The 21289-nt window shown below is 35.1% G+C and overlaps 1 protein-coding gene across 1 annotated transcript; it reads left to right on the top strand.

Moving 5' to 3' along the window:
• Positions 1 to 4650: 4650 nt before the first annotated feature.
• Positions 4651 to 6106, top strand: LOC149142824 (NDR1/HIN1-like protein 13). Its single transcript, XM_089447620.1, has one exon. It carries the CDS (start codon positions 4940 to 4942, stop codon positions 5657 to 5659), a length of 720 nt encoding a protein of 239 aa, XP_089303746.1. The 5' UTR covers positions 4651 to 4939; the 3' UTR covers positions 5660 to 6106.
• The last annotated feature ends 15183 nt before the right edge of the window (positions 6107 to 21289 follow it).

Here is a 21289-nt window from a genome sequence, read left to right as displayed (position 1 = left end):
CAAGAGGTCGTGGGCGTCCTCCCCTCCCTCCCTAGCATGGTTAAGATGAGGAATTGTTTGACTAGGATATTCCAACCCACATTCATCGTTTGGGTTCAACAATGGAGGCGAAGGAGCAAAGGCACTTAGGTGTCGAACTCTAGGAAGTAAGGAACTTGTTAGCGTGCCACCTCTAAACCATGGAAGTAGCCAGAGGAGGGATCAAATGTAGAATGGAAGAGGTTGGCGTCCAATCCAACAATACTATCTCGCACTGCGCAATCTGTCTAGTTCAATTGGTATTAAGTTCCCTCACACCCCCCTAACTCCAACATCTACCAATTCCAAGGAATGCTCTATAGATATGGATTCCTCAAACAACTTGTCGTACCTCCTCACCCTGTCCCTCCAGTGGCGCAGGTAAAGGACAAATGTCCAAAGGTTTGCGGTTCCTTCCCCATCCAGTAGGAAACCTAAGACAAAAGTTGATAGCTAGTCAAAGCCAAAAGTAAACGGTTAGTCAAATCCTCCCACCAACATCGCCCAAGTCTTCAAGTGTGAATCCTCATAGTAAGGTGCAAGCTCTTATGGTTGTGTGATTGAATAGGAGTGTCCTCCATGGCTACTAGAAGGATATGCTGATCTATTTTCCTATCTGGACATGCTGGAGCAGGAGAAGAAGGCTAAAGCTAAGCACCACCAGCCTCAAGAAGATCCAGTGCTAAGAAAACAACATGACCAAGTCCCTCATCAGACAACATATGCTTCTATCTTCCTTCTGTTTACATAGTTGTTTCAGTTTTTTCTAGTCAAACTAGAAGGCATCATTTTGTATGTCCTATGTTGATTTTTGTCTTAAACTTTCTTCTGCATTTTCTGAATGACCATCTAGTTTCCCTTTATGGGTAGATGTTCCCTCTCTAGTTCATTTTAGACCAGATTTAGTGCTTTGCAAACATCTCTTTGTCTGAACACTAGTCTCTACAACTCACCTCAACTGGTACTATATGTAAAGCATTTTTGGTAGTATTAAGTTCTTTGCTTGCTTACCAAAAAAAAAATTGATGATAATGATTACGTTTTCTTTTCTAAGTAATATATGTAAATTTGAAGTATGTAAAATATGTTCATCATCATTTTAAATGTTTTAGTAGATTTGGGGTGATGGGATCAATTTGATGTCTAATTTTAAGATCATGTTTAAGAGTATCCTTTATTTGTGGAACAAGGGACTTCCTACATGGTGATCTAACTACTAAAATTTATGGAGGTGTATGTATTCCAACCTATTTGGATTTGAACATATGACCTTCTATGAGGAAAACCATATTATTGAGGTGTATATATTCTAGAAATTTTAGTAGTGAAGTCCCTTGTTGCATTGAGAGATGCTCTCCAGCCCAATATGGTAGAGATGTTGTAGTGTAATGTTTAACATTTTGGCAAAGTCAAATTATATAAAAATAAATTAAATAAAAAGATTAATGTAATATAATGTAAACATTCGGAATCAAGATGAATCTAGGTTGGTATTTAACATCCAATTATTTATTACTATATTTATTTATTGTACCTAAAATAACTAGGTGCTTTACAACTCAATATAAGAGAGAAATTGTCACAAATGAACCTAACATAATGTTCCATTAAAAAAAAAAAGTTAGCTCCATCTTAAACAACATTAATTATCAAATAAAAAATAAATAACTACATAGATAGGTTATGACAGTGGTATAATTGTTAGAGGTTTTTGCCTTGTTTAGATACCTTGTCAATTTTGACTGAAATCCAACACAAATTTCTTGGAATCTTAAATTTTAGCAATTTTTCAATGTGTTGGATCCATTTATACATCTAAAAACACATTTTAAACAATTTAAATTAGGCGTAGTCTAACTTATAGACGAAATGGCCTTTTTCACAACCATTTTTTTGGTTAATTTTAATCAAAATATTACAGGAATTTTTAAAAACTTGAGTTTAAATTGTTTAATCTACATAATTCGAGTGCCCTGGGGTTTTTCAAGGTGTTGAATCCATTTATGTATTCAAAAATTTATTTAAACAACAGCAAATCTTGAAATTGTATTGCCAAAATTTTGGTGAAATTTGGTAAAAAAAGATATTTCATCTATAAGTTAAAATACGCCTTTAAATTAATGATTTTACCAAAAAAATTATGGCCAAATTATGGCGGAAAAGGAAGAAATGTTTAATAGTTAGACTACTCTGATATGTATGTGACAACATTTAGATAAAGAAAATTAAACCAACTTAGATCCATCTTAATCACTAATTTATAAGGTATTAGAAGGTATCAAATTTATTAATGTCTAATTTTTTTAACATAAAAAAATTGATATATAACATGGAATTAAATAATAAAAAATATATACATTAAAAATTTAATCTTTCTTCTTAAATTTAAAATGAATCTGGATTAGCGACACACATAATCATTCAATATATATTATTATAAATAAATAAAATCCAACTCCGGAGTAAAAAAATCAACAAAAATTAATTTTATATCTTAACCTTTTTAGATAATACTTTAGAATGTTTCAAATAAAAACATTTAATACTTGGAAAAACATGTGAAAAATGTAATTCTGTGGGCAAAAAAAATATATTATAATTTAAACAAAGTCTCACCTAATTTTTTCACCAAATAATATACTATTACAAAATAACAAAGTAAAAAAAGGTAAACCATTTGCTTATTCCTTAATATATGAGCTTCAAATTTGGAGATGATAAAATATGTATACCTTTTCCATTTTATCGATTAAACATATTTTCCTAATAATTGTTTCTTGATTTTCCATAACAATGTGTAAAAATCATATGTTTAAATTTTCAAAGAAGATAAAGTACGTACAGCTCTATTTTATGACTTAAATATATATTTTTAAATAAATAATATAAAATAATAGTTTTATATCTTGATTCTCTTGTAATGTTTATTAATAACTATTTACTTACTAATTTTTCATAAAATTGTAAAAATTAAATGTTCAAATTTAAAGGGAATATAATTTTTTTTAATAAATTTTTTAAAATGAGTAATTATGAAATAACAGTTTTATATTTTGATTTTTTTTTATAGTGCTTCGTATTAACTATTTATGGCTTTTTATAAAACTGTTAAAAACAAATATTCTTTGATAAATAAGTAATTATGAAATAACAGTTTTATATTTTGATTTTTTTTTATAGTGCTTCGTATTAACTATTTATGGCTTTTTATAAAACTGTAAAAAACAAATATTCAAATTCAAAGAGGATAAAGTACTTATATCTTCATTTTATAGTTTTAATATATTTTTCTAATAAGTATTTATTTATGATTTTAGAGTGGAGTTTTATAACTTTAATATATTTTTGTAATAATTATTTATGATTGAAAGTAGATTGTGGCATAGAAGCTTCTATGAGAAGAATAATTTTGTTTTACTATTTCCAAATTCGTGGAAATAACATAACAAAATTATATATAAATTTTCTAAAAACTATTTACAAATTTTCCATAAAACTGTAAACAATTATTTATGATTCCAGAGTGGAACTTTATAGCTTTAATATATATTTTCAAAAATTATTTATAATGGAGAGTGGATTGCAGTGTGGAAGTTTATGTGAGAAATGTAATTTTGTTTTGCCAAAGTAAAATAATATTATATAATTAAAATTGATTAGTCATATTTAATCATTTTTGGTGAGTTTTAGCTGTTTATTTAGTTTGATTTAATATAGTCGTTTTTTAGTCAAACCTAGCCGTTGGATGATATGTTAACCCTATTTAATATGCAACCATGATCTGGTTCTTCTACTTGCCCTGACAATGAACCACACTCATCTGTTCGAAATGCATCAACAAATATTCATGTGATTTAGGCCGAAAAACTTTTCTCATAAACTTGATATGGATCTTAGATGATGGACTCACTTGGCAGTCCGAAACGTTGGGTTCACAAAACTCTATAACAGGTCATTCCTCCTCTATCTAAAACCATCGTTACCTGTATAGATTCATTATTTAATATGAATCACAAAAGCCTAAATTCAACCAGAGTAAAATTATTTATAAATTTTCTAAAAACTATTTACAAATTTTCCATGAAACTGTAAAAATCGAAACTTCAAATTTAAATAGAGCATGAACACTCCATTTTGTTGGTTAAATATATTTTCCGAATAATAATTTACTGATTTTCCATGAAACTGTGCAAAAGATTGGATAACTTTCACCAATTTTCCATTTTCATACCGGCCTGATAAAATCTTGTGCATTTTCGTTACATCGAGATTTGCAGGGAGGGAGATTCATAATTATTATCAATAATATTCTGATAATCACTGGTACGGGGATCTGTAATTACTGTTACTGAGATTTACATAATCACTGGTACCCAAAACACATCCACAACTACCCCCGATTTGACAACATACGGTATGGGGAAGGAGTCCAGAAACAACGCGCTGGTCCACCATGCACATGCGACAAACATAGAATAAATGAGAACACCCAGGTAGTGTCGGCGAGCGCTTAATGTTGCTGTAGGACAGCTACTGCTCATGATTTGTTACCATGACCGTCTTTTCGTGGGAATTATATTAAATTGATTCTTCAACCAACGGACGGACCATATTTTTCAGCGATCTTGAAATTATTATTGGGCCAGCAAAAAAATTGGGCCGTCATTGGATGTTGATGGGCCGGGTTCGAAACTGAGGGCTTGTGGAGATAAATCCACGCAATACATGAACTGGAATGTCGGTTAAGGAACGCGTTCGCTAGGCCCAGTTGGCTCCGTTCTGCTCTGCTGTTTTGCCCCTTATTTTATTGAAACCCCAGAAACCCCAAGAATGGAATTGTAGTTTAAGCACGGTGGGTTTCCTGCAGACGCATTTCTTGTCTGTGAACTGTCTGTTTTGTGAGTAATTTGTGGTGTAATCCATGGCAGAAAGAGTGTACCCGTCCAACAGGCCGGGTGTCCAAAACCTGAATGGCGCATATACTAAGGGCCAGACGTACGGTGCCTCCCTTCCCACCTTCCGCCCTACGCCTCCCAAGAAACGCAGAAACCGTTGCTGTCTCTGCTGCCTCAGCCTCGTCGCGTTCGTCCTCTTCCTGATTTTGCTTGCAGGAATCGCTGCACTGGTTATCTGGATCGTCTACAGGCCTCACCAGCCCAGCTTTGCAATGAGCTCAGTGCAGATCCCCAAATTCAATGTCACCAAAGATTCCCACCTCAGCTACGAGTTCGTACTGCAAGTAGATGCCAGGAATCCGAACAAGAAGGTAAGCTTTTATTACGATCCCTTTTCTGTGAAAATTTCCTCAGGTGACGTAGATCTGGCAGACGGCTCCATCCCTGGTTTCTTCCATGGGACCAAGAACACCACAGTCCATCTTAAGAGTCAAAACCTGGCCCTTAGTTCCTCCGATGCCAAGAATCTGAAATCTGCACAGTCAAAGGGGAAAGTCAAGCTAGACCTGGATTTGCAGACTCGTGTGAGAGTGAAGATGGGGAAATGGAAGTCTCATAAAGTCAGAGTAGACATCAAGTGCAAAGGAGTCTCTGCTGCCATTTCGAAGAAAGCTTCGGCTGCTGCTAGTTCGGATACTAAATGCAAGCTTAAGCTCAAGTTCAAGGTCTTCAAATGGTACTTGTGAAACTCATATGTGATGAATTTGGCAGATCCGTTGTAGAATTGTTTCAGCTTTACAAGAATAAATTTGTTGCAGGGGGGGGCTTAGAACTCAGAAGTAGTGTTATATACCGATGGATCTGTGTGAGATCTGTGGAAGATCTGAGCTAACAGAGACAAGCAGCATCAGAGATGCTGTAATTGGGGATTGCCTGTATTCTTTCTGAGAACTTGTTTGTTATTTGTGTGGGGGTGTGAAACGGTTATGGTCTGTACAGTGTCCTAACGGTGAAGTTGTGAGGTCTCTGGTTCCGTAGAAAGTGAATACTTTTTTTGGCAGTGAACAATGTAGAATAGAATAAATGTGGTTGTAAGCAATTTTTTTTCAAAGGAGCAGGTGATCTGATTTAGCTATCAGACTGCCATCTGTTCATGTAATAACACTATTCATTTAATGATATGATTATATTCATCTGGGCAAGCAAATTAGCATTTTTGTAGTCATGGATATCTTGTTTTGTTGCCTGTTATGGTCATATTTTACTCATTTCAATTTAACATCCATTGCATTTACTGGTTTTGTTGCCTGTTATGGTCATATTTTACTCATTTCAATTTAACATCCATTGCATTTACTGATTGTAACAATTTTAACCATCTCATGGGTGGGTTGGGTTTCTCAGTTTTTCAGCACCATCTCATCTTTATGATTTGGGTTTTCAATTTTTTTTTTTCAAATGGTTTGATTTAATGGTTATCTGGGTTGGAATAATTGGCTCTAAGGATTAATGGGTACTCTCGCAACATAGGAATTTATATATAGTGGTGGGTTATTTCGTAACTCTGAAAACATGGGACTAGTTGTTCATGCAAGATGATGTTCCTGGTTTAAGTTTGGTAAACCTTTACATGGTACATTTTCTCAATTACAGCAGATAGGAATTGGAGTTGGAGGGGATAGTTAAGTTTTATCATACCTCTGAAAATCGATATGGCGTACTAATTACCACCCAAAAAAACTTGAAACTAGTCACCACACATTCACTCAAAATGAATTATGTTACTAGGTTGTTATCTTACATTTGGACTTTCACTCAAAATGATCTTACTAGGTTTTTATCTTACATTTGGACTTTCACTCAAAATGATGTTACTAGGTTTTTATCTTACATTTGGACTTTCATTAGATTGGCTTTAATTTTTCCAATTAAAATTCATTTCAAACATTAAAATAAAATAAAACAAATTATCTAATCATTTTTTTAATCTAGATTTTTGGACACTGGATTTTAGCACTTTGGGTAGACTTCACAACCCATCATTACCTGAAGTGAATTCAAGAGAGGCCTTCACTCCTCCAAAAAGACACACACAACCAATATTTCACTAATCATATAAAAACAAAGTGACATACACAATGATATATGACATATACAATGAATATATCATAGATTATATGACAATTTGGAATAATGCTTACATTAGTATATAAGTAGGATTGAGTTTTTGGTTGTTGGAGTTTTGTTGAGAGATTTTCTCAATAGTATTCTCCTTGTTTGGAATATGTTTGGATCTCATGAGCATTATTTATGTGGATTGTAATTTGGCCGTGAGATGAAAAATATAAATTATTTCTATGTGTAATCTGTGTACCATCACTGTGCTTCCAATTTCTTTGTTAGTATCAGAGCCTTTATGGCCCTAACTCGATCTAGGGAGGGCCCAAGAAAATGGAAGAGATATGAAGTTTTATACTTTATACATAGAATAGTGTAAAGTGTCTGTGATATTGTGTTTGTAGGAGTGTTGTGGTTGAACGTGTTGAGTGTTTGATTGATTTTGCAAATACTTTGTCGACTGCTCTAACAATTGTGGAAGCTGTCAGTAAATTAAACTCAAAGATAATTGACCATAGCTATTTTAAAATCATGTCCACCAACGTTACAAAGTGACACGTTGCGTTTTCAATCTGCAGTTCTCTTCAAAAGTTTGAATCGTTTCTTTGCCAATGAATAGAAGCATGTTTCTTTCATTTTGTCTATGGTTTAGTTAGATTCATTACAGTAGAAGGGTCGTTTACCACTAGGTTTTCCAGAGGATGGGAGTGATGGGAATCTTGACGTAGTTTTATTATCTTCATTAAAGAAATCTTGGTGTTTGTGCTATTAAAATTATATTTTTTGGTTTGTAAATTGAAGGTGCAAAACCAATTATTGAACATGAAAGATAATTAAATTAGCGGTTCTTGAAGCTTTTCGGTGCCTAGAGATATCGTTAATTTGATTGTGTGAATCTGTTATTCACTGATGGATCTTGTTGTGCTTCGGGGTTCAAGAGAATCAATTACAGGTATTGTAATGAGATCCATTTGTGTAGAAAGGTCAGTTGCATAATTGACTTCTGGATACAGTCCAGTATCGAGATTGTCCTTCGGGATATTTAGGAGCATCAATTATACAAAGTTCATTAAGATGGTTAGAGGTAATTATGTCTTAAATGAGTTGAATGAGAAGCTTGAAAATTGTGTTGGTGGAAAGGGCGTTGTCCAAAAGACTTTAGAGTGGGGATAAGTATCGAGGAAGACCAGTCAAACAGATGAGACATGTGAATCGTAATTTGTCTTTTTTTGTATTAATCTTTGTAATGATGTAATGTAAGCATTAAAGGGGGGGACTTGGAACAATGCTTACATTAGTATAGAGGTAGGATTGGGTCGTTGGTTGTTAAAGTATTGTTGAGAGATTTTCTCAACAATATTCTCCTTGTTTGGACTTTGTTGGATCTCATGAGCATTATTTTTGTGGATTGTAATTTCGGTGTGATATAAAAAATACAAATTATTTTTGTGTGTGAGCTGTGTACCATAACTGCTCTTCCAATTTCTTTGTAAATAATGTTACAAAATTGTTCATACAAGATGATGTCCCTACTTTGTAAGTTTAGTAAACCTTTACATGATACATTCTAAGAGATATTTAACTTTTACCATACCTTTGAAAATCGATATCATACACTAATTACCACCCAAAAACACGAAACTAACCACCACACATTGACTCAAAATAATGTTACTAAGTTGTTATCTTACATATAAATTTTTATCGATATCATATACTAATTACCACCCAAAAACACGAAACTAACCACCACACATTGACTCAAAATAATGTTACTAAGTTGTTATCTTACATATAAATTTTTATCCTATATTTAGACTTTAAATTGACTTTAATTTAATTAAAACTTCTTTCGAACATTAAAATAAAATAGAAAAAAATATCTAATCATTTTTTTAATCAAGATTTATAGATCCTGGATTTTAGCACTTTGGCCGGACTTCACAATCAATCATTACCCGAAGTGAATTCAAGAGAGGCCCTCACGCCTCCAAAAAGACACACAAAACGAATATGTCATCAATCATGTAAAAACAAAGTGACATACACAATGAATATGTCACAGATCATGTGAAGTAAAAGACGAAATCACACCACCGGCAACAAAACTTTTATGTCACAAATTGCATAAGTAAAAGGCACAATCACACAGTCATAAACACAACTTTTTATAATGATTTAATATAAAGTTCTGATATATCATTAAATTTTATTTAAAAATATAAACATGGTGGATTTAGTCCATACTTTTATAATGAATAATATAAAGTTCTGGTAGGTCACAATAATGATAATTGTTTAATAATTATTTTTTAATAATATAAACATAGTGGATTTAGTGAATTTTGTACTGATGGACCACCTTAAAAAAAATTTAATGGATTTTTATAGTTCTTTTTATATTTTGTAATTTTCTTTTATCATTTTATTTTTCTCACCCAATCATAGAAGCTTATTTTAGTAATAACTATTTCTTGTATTTATAAATTGGCCTTATTTTCTTGGCATTAAGGAACATTTTTCACATATTTTATAAAAATATTTTGTGCTTTTATTATTTTTATGGAATTTTTGTTTTATTATTTAAATTTATTAAACAAATTAACTTTGTATTGTGTTTGGAAATAGAAGTATAACTATTAATTATGTGAGAGTATGTCTTTTTTAAACTATCTTAGATTTATCTTAATCCTTGAACTGTTAAGCGTTGAGAAGATCAAACTTCGAGGTGCAAACCTCTTTTTTGAGTGCAAAACTTGAGGAAATGTTTGTACCTCAAGAGATTGGATCTCTCCCAGCGCTCGATAGTTCCAGGGTTAAGATAGATCTACGCTGCGTTCAATTGTCACACAAAATTTGTTGACCATCTAATTAGTCTGTCCATATTAAATATTCTAAATATGTCTAAGACTAATCTGGTCATTTTAATTTTAAATTTGTTCAATTGTCTCAATTTGTTGAGATGATAGAGATTGTTAATAACTTGAAAGATGAAATAAAATTTGTAAATGCAAAGTGACAATGTGACAATGTTGAATAATAAAAAATGATAGTTGTTTTCTATTACCTCATTTGAACACAAAGTGACTAATAATGTTGAATGATGAAAATGAGATTAATAAGAATGTAGTCAAGTACAAATAGTTTACAGCTTCAAGAAGCACACATTTAAGGAAAGTGAACATTTTATTTAAAATGAAAATTAAAGTATTTTATTTATGGTTGAATTACTCTAATACAAAAATCAATACACTTGGTCAATAATTTTTTGTGTGCTTATATTGAAATCAATGCACACTATTAATCTATTTACTTTGAAATTAATGTACATCATACATCTAGTAACATCAAATCAGAAATCAACATCTACATTGAAATCAATGTGTCTAGTGCAAGCAATCATATAGGATTATAAATCAACATCTACAACTGAAGTTAATGCATCCATTGCAAGCAATCAAATAGTATTAGAAATCAACGACTACACTGAAATCAATGCATCCATTGCAAGGAATCAAATAGGATTAGGAATCAACATCTACACTAAAATGTATAAATTAATGTGTAGATTTTACACTACTCGTGAAATTTTCTAAATCACAAGACTAGAAGCTACTATACTGATATGTGGAAGTAAATTCACGATCGAGAACACAAATCATTAACATGCATCAAGATTCAACACACATACACAAAGATTTATCTAGGGGAAATCAATTGCTCAAAACTCCTTACTATATGTATTGCATTAATCAAAGAATCTGGATGAATACAATATGCTCTGCTCAAGCTTGAGCTCAACCTGCACCTGTATCTTCTATCCTTTGCCTGACTGACTGACCTTGGCCAATACTTAGTCAAAATTTCGAGCCTCCAATCCCTTATTTCCTTGTGTTGTTCATCAAGGAATTAACCCCCTATTATTTAGGAAATTCCTCAATCTGTATTGCGCAATTCCTATAGGTCCTTATCTGACTGTATGCATGACCTGTACAACTTGGAATAGTTTGCAACTGATAGTACACTTCCCTTGAACTCCAATCTCAAATGGGTAACTCGAATTCTTAGCATGTAACAACTATTTTTAGTTGATTGATCAATTAACTGGATAATCACTCATTGTGAAAAAATTTACACAGCCTTCATTGAACCTCCACTAATTCTATTGATATTGAGAGCTAGTTACACTGACAATAACTCAAATTAACTAAAATAGATTGCTACAAATTAGAAATCAATCATGTAGAACTGAACTCAAGTGTCTCCAACTCGAATTTATTGAGTTAACTGAGTGACAAGAGCCATGACACCTTAGTTAACTACCTACAAGTATTCTGCTGAAATTGAAATTCGAATTTCTCCTAGTTTAATCAAGGGAAAATTAAATTAGGAATTTCTTGCTGCATTTTCAACACTCCCTCTCAGCAAGAAAGGAATTATCAGATACCCAAATCCTGCTTCTATGGAAATCGAATTTGCCTCCTGATAAAGCCTTTGTCAAAATATCCGCATCTTGTTCCTTTGTCAGAATGTACTAAAACAACATAATCTACCTTTGCACACAATCTCGTAGATGGTGATACTAGATGTCGATATGCTTGGATCAATCATGAAATACTGGATTCTTATAGAGTTTGATATAACTCTGATTATCACAATAAATCATTGTAGGATCCATCTTCTAACTAAATAACCCAACAAGAATCTTTCTCATCCAGATAGCCTCACATGATGCTTGACTTGCGACCATGTACTCTGATTCTACTGAGCCGAGTGCCACAGATTTGTGCTTCCTGCTATACCAAGACACTGTTATTGACCCAACATTGAAAATTTCTCCTGAAGTGCTCTTCTTGTCTGATGGAATCCCCGTCCAATCTGCATCTCTGAAGCATTGTAACTTTACTCCCTCTATCCGTCTGTACTAAAGAACAAATTGAGTGGTGCCTCTGAGGTAGCTAAACACATTCTTTGCTGCCTTCCAATACAATTTGGTTGGCTTAACCATGTCTTGACTAAGTTGGTGAACTACATAACACATATCAGACTGGTCGTGTGTTCACCAAATACATGAGTGAATCCACAAGCTGCCGATAAATTGTAGCCTCCACTTCCTCACCTGAAGTGGCATCCTATTTCCTCCAATTACCTACTAGAGGAGTGTCCATGGGTTTGCTACTCTCCATGGGAAACTTTTTCAATATCCTGTTGGCACACTTTCCCTAAGACACAAACAGTTCCCCATCTCCTTTCCATACTTCCAAACCGAGGAAATAATGCATGAGTCCCATGTCCTTCATCTCGAACTCTCTTGCAAGGTCCTCCTTGCAAGATGATCAACTTCTCATCACCAGTAAGGATTAAGTCATTGAAATATAACACAATAATGAATAATTTACCTTATACCACAATGCAATAAAGTTTTTCATCTACTTCACTTTTGGTGAAGCTCAAATCGGTGAGATAGTTGTCGATCCAAGTACGGGGTGCTTGCTTGAGTCGATACAACGCTCGCTTGAGTCTGCACACATGTGACTCTCTATCAAAGGTCTCAAACCTCTCTGGCTTCTCAATATACACCTCTTACTCAATGATTCCATTAAGGAATGTTGTCTTCACATCCATCAAGTGGATCTTCCACCCCATCTGCGCTGATAATGCTAGAATTGACCTGATGGATGAGTACCTTGCCACTGGAGCAAAGGTATCCTCATAGTCAATTCTCTCCACCTAAGAGAAGCCCTTGTCCACAAATCTAGCCTTGTGTTTCTCTATGTTCCCATCTATTGCATGCTTTAACTTGTAAATCCATCTTGAACTAACCATTGATTTTTCTACTGGTATTGGGACCACTTCCCAAACATTGTTTCTGACTATGGAATCATATTCATCTACCATGGCATCAACCCCTATTAGTTGTTGCATTTCTTGCTCGAATGAGGATGGATTTGTCTCAACTAGCTTACTCATCAGAGCCATGTACCGATCCAGTGACCTCCTCTACCTGCACTGTGATGTGGGTGCTCCCACATTCTCTCTAGCATCCTTCAATAATCTTTCAGCTCCCTTGGTCTGCTTTCTTCCTTCTCTAGATGTCTCTGCTTGAGTGGATGTCTCCACTCTCTCTTCTTTTGCTTGTGGCTGCTCCATAACTTCTTGAGGTTCTTCCTTTGGAGCTAAAATCTCTTGATCAAGCTGCAACTAAAGCTCCCTCTCAAGATAACACCTCATAGCATTCTCTTCATCAAACTTCACATCACGTATGACCACTGTCATCTTGAGGGAGGAAAGTACACCTGTTAGTTGTGAGGTGTATCAGTGTACTCCACAAATATCCCCAACTCTGCTGTCGACTCTAGACTTTTCCTTGCTTCCATGGAAACATGGTAGTAAAATGATGATCCAAAGATCTTGAAGTGTGACACATCTGGTTTTTTCCCTGAAAAAGATTCCTCTGGTGTACTCATGCCAAGAATCTTGTGAGGACTCTTGTTCTACAAATAGACTGTTGTGTTGCATGCTTCAGCCCACAAGTGTAGAGGTAGGCTTTGGTCATGCAACATCACCCGTGTTTCTCCCACAATACTTATGTTCTTCCTCTTAGCCACCCCATTTTGTTGTGGGTTATGAGGTGTTGTCAACTCCGTCAAATTCCTTCCTTTGCACATAATTTTTAAACTCATTCAACACGTACTCACCACCATTATTGCTCTTGAGAGCCTTCACTTTCGTGCCGGTCACTTTCTCAACAAGTTCTTTAAACTCAAAAAATTTGGAGAATGTATGGTCTTTCTTCTAAATGAAGTAGATCTAGCACTTCCGTGAGAAATCATCTACAAATATAACATAATACATGTGCTTGGTAGTGGAGGATGTCAAGAAAGGTCCATAGACATCAGAGTGGATCCTTTCAAGGATCACATGCGCCCTGTTGTCCTAATCATTGAATGTGGCTTTTATGTATTTCCCCAATGTACACCCTTTGCATGTATCTCGTTACTCTAGTGCTCCATTGGGGAGGCTTGTAGAAATCCGTTGCATGATCTTAAAAGTGCCATGATGTAAATGACCATGTCTTGTATGCCATAAATCATCGACAACTCGGCTCTAAACCTTCTCTGCTTTTTTTCTCAATGTTGCACAATATTCCACATTTAATTTGTAGAGGTTCTTTACTCGAATCCTGATCTGTTTCACTTTTCCTATGGCGATGTGTCTCAAGAAATCCTTCCTTTTGTTGAATATCACATCATAACCACGACCTTCCAACACCACAACGAAAACTAGATTCTTCTTCATACCCGGTACATACATCACATCCTGGAGCCTGAAGGGGGGAGACAGACTCCCTATGAAAATAACTGTACTAATGCCAATCATGTTATACCTTCCATCATCTCCCATCTCGATTTGCATCTGGAGATCCTTCTCCTCCAAGTCATTGAAAAATTATTTGTTTCCCGTCATGTGGAATGAGACAATGTTGTCAAGATACCACACACTACCCATCATTGTTCTTTCCATGCATGCAATGAGGGTAAAATCAAGTTCGAACTATGAATCCAAGGCTTCACTCATTGTTCCTCCTGCGGTCTTCTTGCATGCCTTATTGTGTGGACATTTCATGTCATAGTGCAATAGTTTGTGATAGTGAAAGCACTTGCTTTTGGACAAGTCTTTCTTCTTGCCCCCTTGAATAGATTCTGATTTGGATTGGGATTTCTTCCCTTTCCCTTTCTTTTCCTTTCCATCCAAGGCACAGTTCTCTTCATCCTCGCCCTTGGATGAAGTCTTGTCTCTGTTTCTCTGCCTTATTTCTTCTTGCACTAGATTAGACCATAACCATTCCTAGCCTGGTAGTTTCTCTCTACCATTTACTAAATCTTGATAACTATGTCAACTCTTTAGAAGGCCTAAGAGGGCTAGAGCTACTAGATCTTCTTTAGGGACAGTAACACCGACCCCACCAAGTTCATCACGACACTATATAAACCTTCTCAGGTACTACAAAATTGTTTCATTATTTTGCATCTTAATACTTCGAAGCTTGTCCTTGAGTGCCAACTTCATGTGGTCACTATTGTTCCGAAATAACTCTGTTAGTGTTTTCCACATCGCAAACATAGTCTCTTTCCTATGGAGATTCGAGACAATATGATCTCGAACTCCCTCCAATATGATCCTCCTCACTTCAGCCACATCCTTCTTCCACTGAGCAAGATCTTGGGCATCAGATGCTCCGGGTTTTGCTACATCTTTCTTGATGTATCTTAAGAGTCCATTATCATCCAATACTGCCTCCATTCAGATCTTCCATGCCACAAAATTTGTGGTTCCTTCCAAAGCATACTCGAGCCTGAGTCCATTGAAAGCCATCTTCTCAGTCCTGGAGAAAACCTGTAACACTGATCTTCAAATTCGAACCTCCTGCAATGAAAACTTCAAAATCTCTTCTCTACTATGAATCTAGCTCTGATACCATGTAGAAATTAATGTGTAGATTCTAAACTGCTCATGAAATTTTCTAAATCACAAGACTAGAAGCTACTCTACTAATCTACAGAAGTAAATTCACGATCGAGAACATAAATCATTAAATTGCATCAAGATTCAATACACATACACAAACATTTATCTAGGGGAAAGAAGCTGCTCAAAACCCCTTACTATCTGTATTGCATTAACCAAAGAATATGGATGAATACAATATGATTTGCACTAGCTTGAGCTCAACTTGCACCTGTATCTTCCATCCTCTTCCTGACTGATTGACCTTGGCGAATACTTAGCCAAAAATTCGAGCCTCCAAGCCCCTATTTCCTTGTATTGTTCCTCAAAGAACTAGGCCCCTATTATTTAGGAAATTCCTCATTATGGATTGCGCAAATTCCTATAAGTCCTTCTCTAACTGCATGCATGACCTGTACAACTTGGAATAGTTTATAACTGACATCACACTTCCCTTGAACTCCAATCTCAACTAGGTGACTCAAATTCTCTACATGCAACAATTATTTTGGAATGATTGATCAGCTAACTGGATGATCACTCATTCTGGAAAAAGTTACACACCCTTGACTGAACCTCCACTAGTTCTACTGATAATGAGAACTAGTTACGCTTACAATAACTCAAATTAACTAAAATAGATTGCTACAAATTAGCAATCAATCATGTAGAACTGAACTCAAGTGTCTCCAACTCGAATTTATTGAGTTAAATGAGTGATAAGAAACATGTCACCTCAGTTAACTACCTCCAATATGCTGCTGAAATTGAAATTCGAATTTATCCTAATTTAATCAAGGGAAAATGAAATTAGGAATTTTGTTGGAAATAATACTGAGAGCGGGGGGTGAATCAGTATTATCAGATCAATAATTTTTCATTTCCCAAACAGATTTATATATGCTACTTCTGTGAAGTGAACTAGCATGTACATGCTACTGTGATTACTGAAACCAACGTATACCCAGAGAACTAATGATTTAGCTAATTTGTCATGTGTTGATCTATAACCAGTGCATCAATAATTTATTAAACAATGCAGTAAAAAAAAGAATAAACCATCACACATAAGAAACACACATGAACACCAATATTTAAGGTGGAAACCCAATGTGGATGAAAACCACCTGCTATTGTCATCTCTGTCTTCTTTTAATAATAAGAAAATCTGTTTACAATCTTGTATTGGTGTAGACTCATACCAGTACGCAGGCACCCACCTACAAAAGGCTACAACCTTCTCTCATTTTCTAGCTTCTACTAGAAGGGAGCTACAACCCCCTAGCTCTTGTACTAGCCAATGTGTTTACTAGTACGTAGGCGCCAACCTATAGAAGGCTACGCCCTTCTCTCTTCCTCCAAGGACCATGTTTCATAAATTTTTAGACTGGATGCTCCTGGTACACAACAATACACATGAAGGCCTTGTTTCATCAAATTTTCATACTGGACCCATCAAAAACTTTGAAACTCAAACTGCATCAACCAACAATCAGTTAATCTGAACAAGCAAATTATTGTCACCAGAACACTGCGCTAAACCCAAAAACCTGCATCATCATTCAGAACCAGCTGCAACCTCAAAAATCATGCATCATAATGTATACGCTACTTTACTGAGCCCAACATACTTGTATACACTACTTCCTTTAATCAAACATGCGTATACCTTCAAAACTACTGAAACATAAAACTTCTGAATCAAGTCTGTACCAAATAGCAATAAACTGAACATCTACTGTCAATTTAAAGAGCCTTACATAGGCAATAGCAGAGATCACCCTTCTCACTTATGCAATCAATCAATCAAATATCAAACTCCTTATGCATTTAGTTTTACATTCAGATCTAAGAAGACTTCATTGACAGAAAATAGTAAAAAAACAGTATTGATCAAATAGATCAGTCATCTCTGAACAACATACTTTTCTTTTGCATACGCTACTTGGAAGAGCCAAACTGGCATGTATACGCAACTTCACCAAAGCGAACCAGCGTATAGATCTGCAAATATTAACTCAAAACTTCATTGCTAGTTCGGACTTCAGACAAACCCAAATCATGATATTCAAAGAATAAAACGGGTGTACACAATTAGATTTGGCCCAACCAATATCAGATCATTCAATGATAAGTCATTTCAGGTCTCATGATCTTGATCCAACATTGAATTCAAGGTGCACAAAATATTTCAGATCAAATCACCAACATAGCCCCTGCAACATAAAATATACTTCAGATAGAAGTATTCCTTAGAAACCCTTTTCACTTCCACACCTTGGCCATATGATCTTCTCCTCCTTATATAGTTTTAGGCCTTTCTCAATACCTCAGACCAAAACCACTTAGGACCCGTGGTATTCTTGGGCAGGATCAAATAGTCGTTACTCCACTCAATATTGTGGGCTAATACCATGGTATTGACCCCTGGTATTCTCTACTCTTGAAATTCCTTGATTTTCCAACCTGTACGCGTTTTTCCTCTTGCGGGAGTGTGTGTATACGTATATGCACTTTTTGTTCTGTGGACCTACGTATATACGCTGTTTTGACTAAGTGTACCTACGTATACAACTTAAACTTCTTTTGACCATCATTTACCTTCAACTTCTTCATTCTGATTAGTAGACTTTAGTTCCATCTTCCTGTTCTTCTGTACCAATGCCCTGTTACATATGAATGGATCTGTTACACTGTGGGTTGCCTTTCATCAAAACTGAACTGACCTGTGAATGAGTTTCCATCAAGGACAACACTTGTATCATAATGCCAACAATCTCCCCCTTTGGACTTGATGACAACCATGCTGGTGTTGATTACTGCAAGTTGTAGAAACTGTTAGAGATAACAAGCGACACCAAAATACTCTTCCCCTTTGAAATCAAGGGCAAAGGGCGGACCAAGTTATTCTCCCCCTTTGATATACATTATGCTATCCATGCTCCCCCTGAGTACATGCCGAGTTTGCAAAGATATGTTTCAAAAGAATAACATGACTCTATAACTCAACTAAGTTAGTATGACCTCCCTATGACTAATGACTCATACATACATCAATCAAGTGGGGATACACCATATTTGACTCATCCACCCAATCAAGTGGGGATATACCAATTGTTTATACATGACAGAAATACAACAATTATTACATCATCCATCCCATGCAAAGTGGGGATACAAATTACATCATATGTCCAATAGGACTCATTGAAATATAAACCATGACAGAAGAAGTCATATCACACCCTAGATCTTTACATGACTTATGCAAGAAATGATATAAGTATCTAAAGCCATGGTTGAACTCAGCAACCATGATGCCAACAATGATGAATGTGAGTGAAGGCTAATGCTCCCCCTGGACCTATGCTACTTGTACATTGTCAACAAGTCATTCATCAAGGCATCTTTGTCAGTCAGATAAAAATCAATGAACAAAGCATATCGTCAGACTGTAATCATCAATATCAGATAGAGAACCCATATCAGAGTCTAACCCACTATTTTTCTGTCAGAAAAACATATACGCTCCTTCAGCCATAGAAACCTGTGTGTATACACGACTATACTTCATGAAACCCGTGTATAATAACCTTCCTCTGAAAACTGGATTTAACAGCAAGATGATGCAGAAACTACTCCCAGCTTTTGTCTGAGATATTCAAATGTTTATCTGGGAAGTGGTTTAGTGAATATATCAACAACCTGTTCTTTGGAGGGAACATACTCCAATTTAACCTTTTGTTCAAGCACTTGTTCTCGTAGAAAATGGTACTTAATGGGTATGTGCTTGGTCTTGGAGTGCATGACAAGATTTTTTGAAATATTGATGGCACTTGTATTATCACATAGAATGGAGATGGGTGGAGTACATGTGATCTGAATGTCTTGCAATGTTTGCATCATCCAAAGTAGTTGTGTGCAGCAAGATGCAGTAGCCACATATTCTGCTTCAATTGTAGATAAGGCAATCGAACTTTGTTTCTTGCTGAACCATGACACTAACCGAGAACCCATATAGAATGCACCTCCACTAGTGCTCTTTCGATCATCAACATTTCCTACCCAATCTACATCTGTATATGCATGAAGAGTAAGGTCTGTATCTTTAGGATACCATAGTCCAAAGTCCTGAGTTCCTTGAAGATATTTTAAAATTCTTTTAATTAACTGGAGATGTGATTCCTTTGGATTTTCTTGGAACCTTGCAACAATTCCTACTGCATGCATGATATCAGGTCTGGTACCTGTTAGATAAAGAAAACTTCTAATCATATATTGGTAAGTTGGTGGGTTTACTGCTGGTGATTCATCGTTAGAACTGAGACTGCATCCTATTACCATTGGAGTACATACTGGTTTAAGATCTTCCATTCTATACTTCTTCAAGATCTGCTTCAGATATTTGTTTTGTGAAAGAAAGATACCATCATTTGTTTGCTGTACTTGTAGACCAAGAAAATAAGTTCACCAAGTAAGGACATTTCAAATTCTTGCTGCATTACTAAAGAAAAATTCTAACTCATGGATTCTTCATTGCTACCAAAGATGATATCATTAACATAAACAACAATAATTAATAGTTTATCGTTTTCAGCCTTTGTGTATAAATTGCTATCTGGGGAACCTTTTGAGAAACCTTGTTGTGGTAAATATTTGTCAAGGCGATAATACCAAGCCCTTGGAGCCTGTTTCAGACCATAGAGAGCCTTTTTAAGCTTGCATACGAGTTTTGCATCATTTCCAAGAATGAATCCTTCTGGATGTTCAATATAAACTTCTTCTTCTAAATCTTCATTAAAAAACGCTGATTTTACATCCATTTGATATACTTTGAATTTTCAAAAACTAGAAAGAGCAAGAAACATCCTTATGGCTTCAAGTCTAGAAACAGGTGCAAAAGTTTCTTCAAAATCTATACCTTCTTGTTGAGCATACCCTTTACAAACAAGTTTGGCCTTGTTTCTAATAAATTCTCCATTTTCATTCAGCTTGTTCTTAAATATCCATTTTGTTCCTATAACATTTTTATCATGAGGTCTAGGAACTAACTCCCAAGTATCATTCTTTTCAATTTGGTCAAGTTCTTCATCCATGGCCTTGAACCAACATTCATCTTTGCAGGATTCATTTACATTCTGAGGTTTAGTGGAGGATAGTAATGCTAGATAGCTTGAGGTCCCTATAAGAGTTCTTCTTGTTTGTACTCCAACCCCCTTTTCTCCTAGAATTTGAGATTCTGGATGATTCTTCTGAACATACCTGGATGGAGTCTTTTCCCTGTCTGTTGTATCTTCTTCTGGTGCTTCATTGGTTTCTTCTTCTATATCATTTTGATTTGATGTGGGAAAGCATTCCCCAACTTCCTCACTGTCATATTCCTCTGTTGATTTCATTTGTTCCGGATTTCTGCATGCTTCATCAATTACAACATCAATGCTTTCAACAATTTTCTGAAGTCTTTTATTATAACATTTGTATCTATTCAATCAATTTAATGTCTTAAATTGCTAACATAAATTATCGACCAAGGTTAGTAAATTGATGAAGTGTGGCACACAATATGTGCTTAGTTAACCTTGTTTCTTACTTCGTTGAGTATGTTTTTGTATTATTTTGAGGGTTTTGTCTTTTATGCCTAACGATTTTAATGGATGTTAAATGTCAATGATCAACTAAGTCTAATGGACGTTTAATATAAAAACTAATTTCTAAGAAGGAAGAAAAGGAAATGTACTTCAACTAACTTA

This window comes from Pinus tabuliformis, chromosome X, assembly GCF_031772625.1.
Source record: "Pinus tabuliformis cultivar Carrire ecotype Pingquan chromosome X, CPIR1, whole genome shotgun sequence".
In the NCBI taxonomy this organism is placed as follows: Eukaryota; Viridiplantae; Streptophyta; class Pinopsida; order Pinales; family Pinaceae; genus Pinus; species Pinus tabuliformis.
Note: the sequence above shows the minus strand (reverse complement) of the source record. Positions and strands in the feature narration are given on the sequence as shown.

Coding starts and splice junctions, on each gene's coding strand:
- LOC149142824 (XM_089447620.1), top strand. CDS start 4,940: ATGGCAGAAAGAGTGTACCCGTCCAACAGGCCGGGTGTCCAAAACCTG.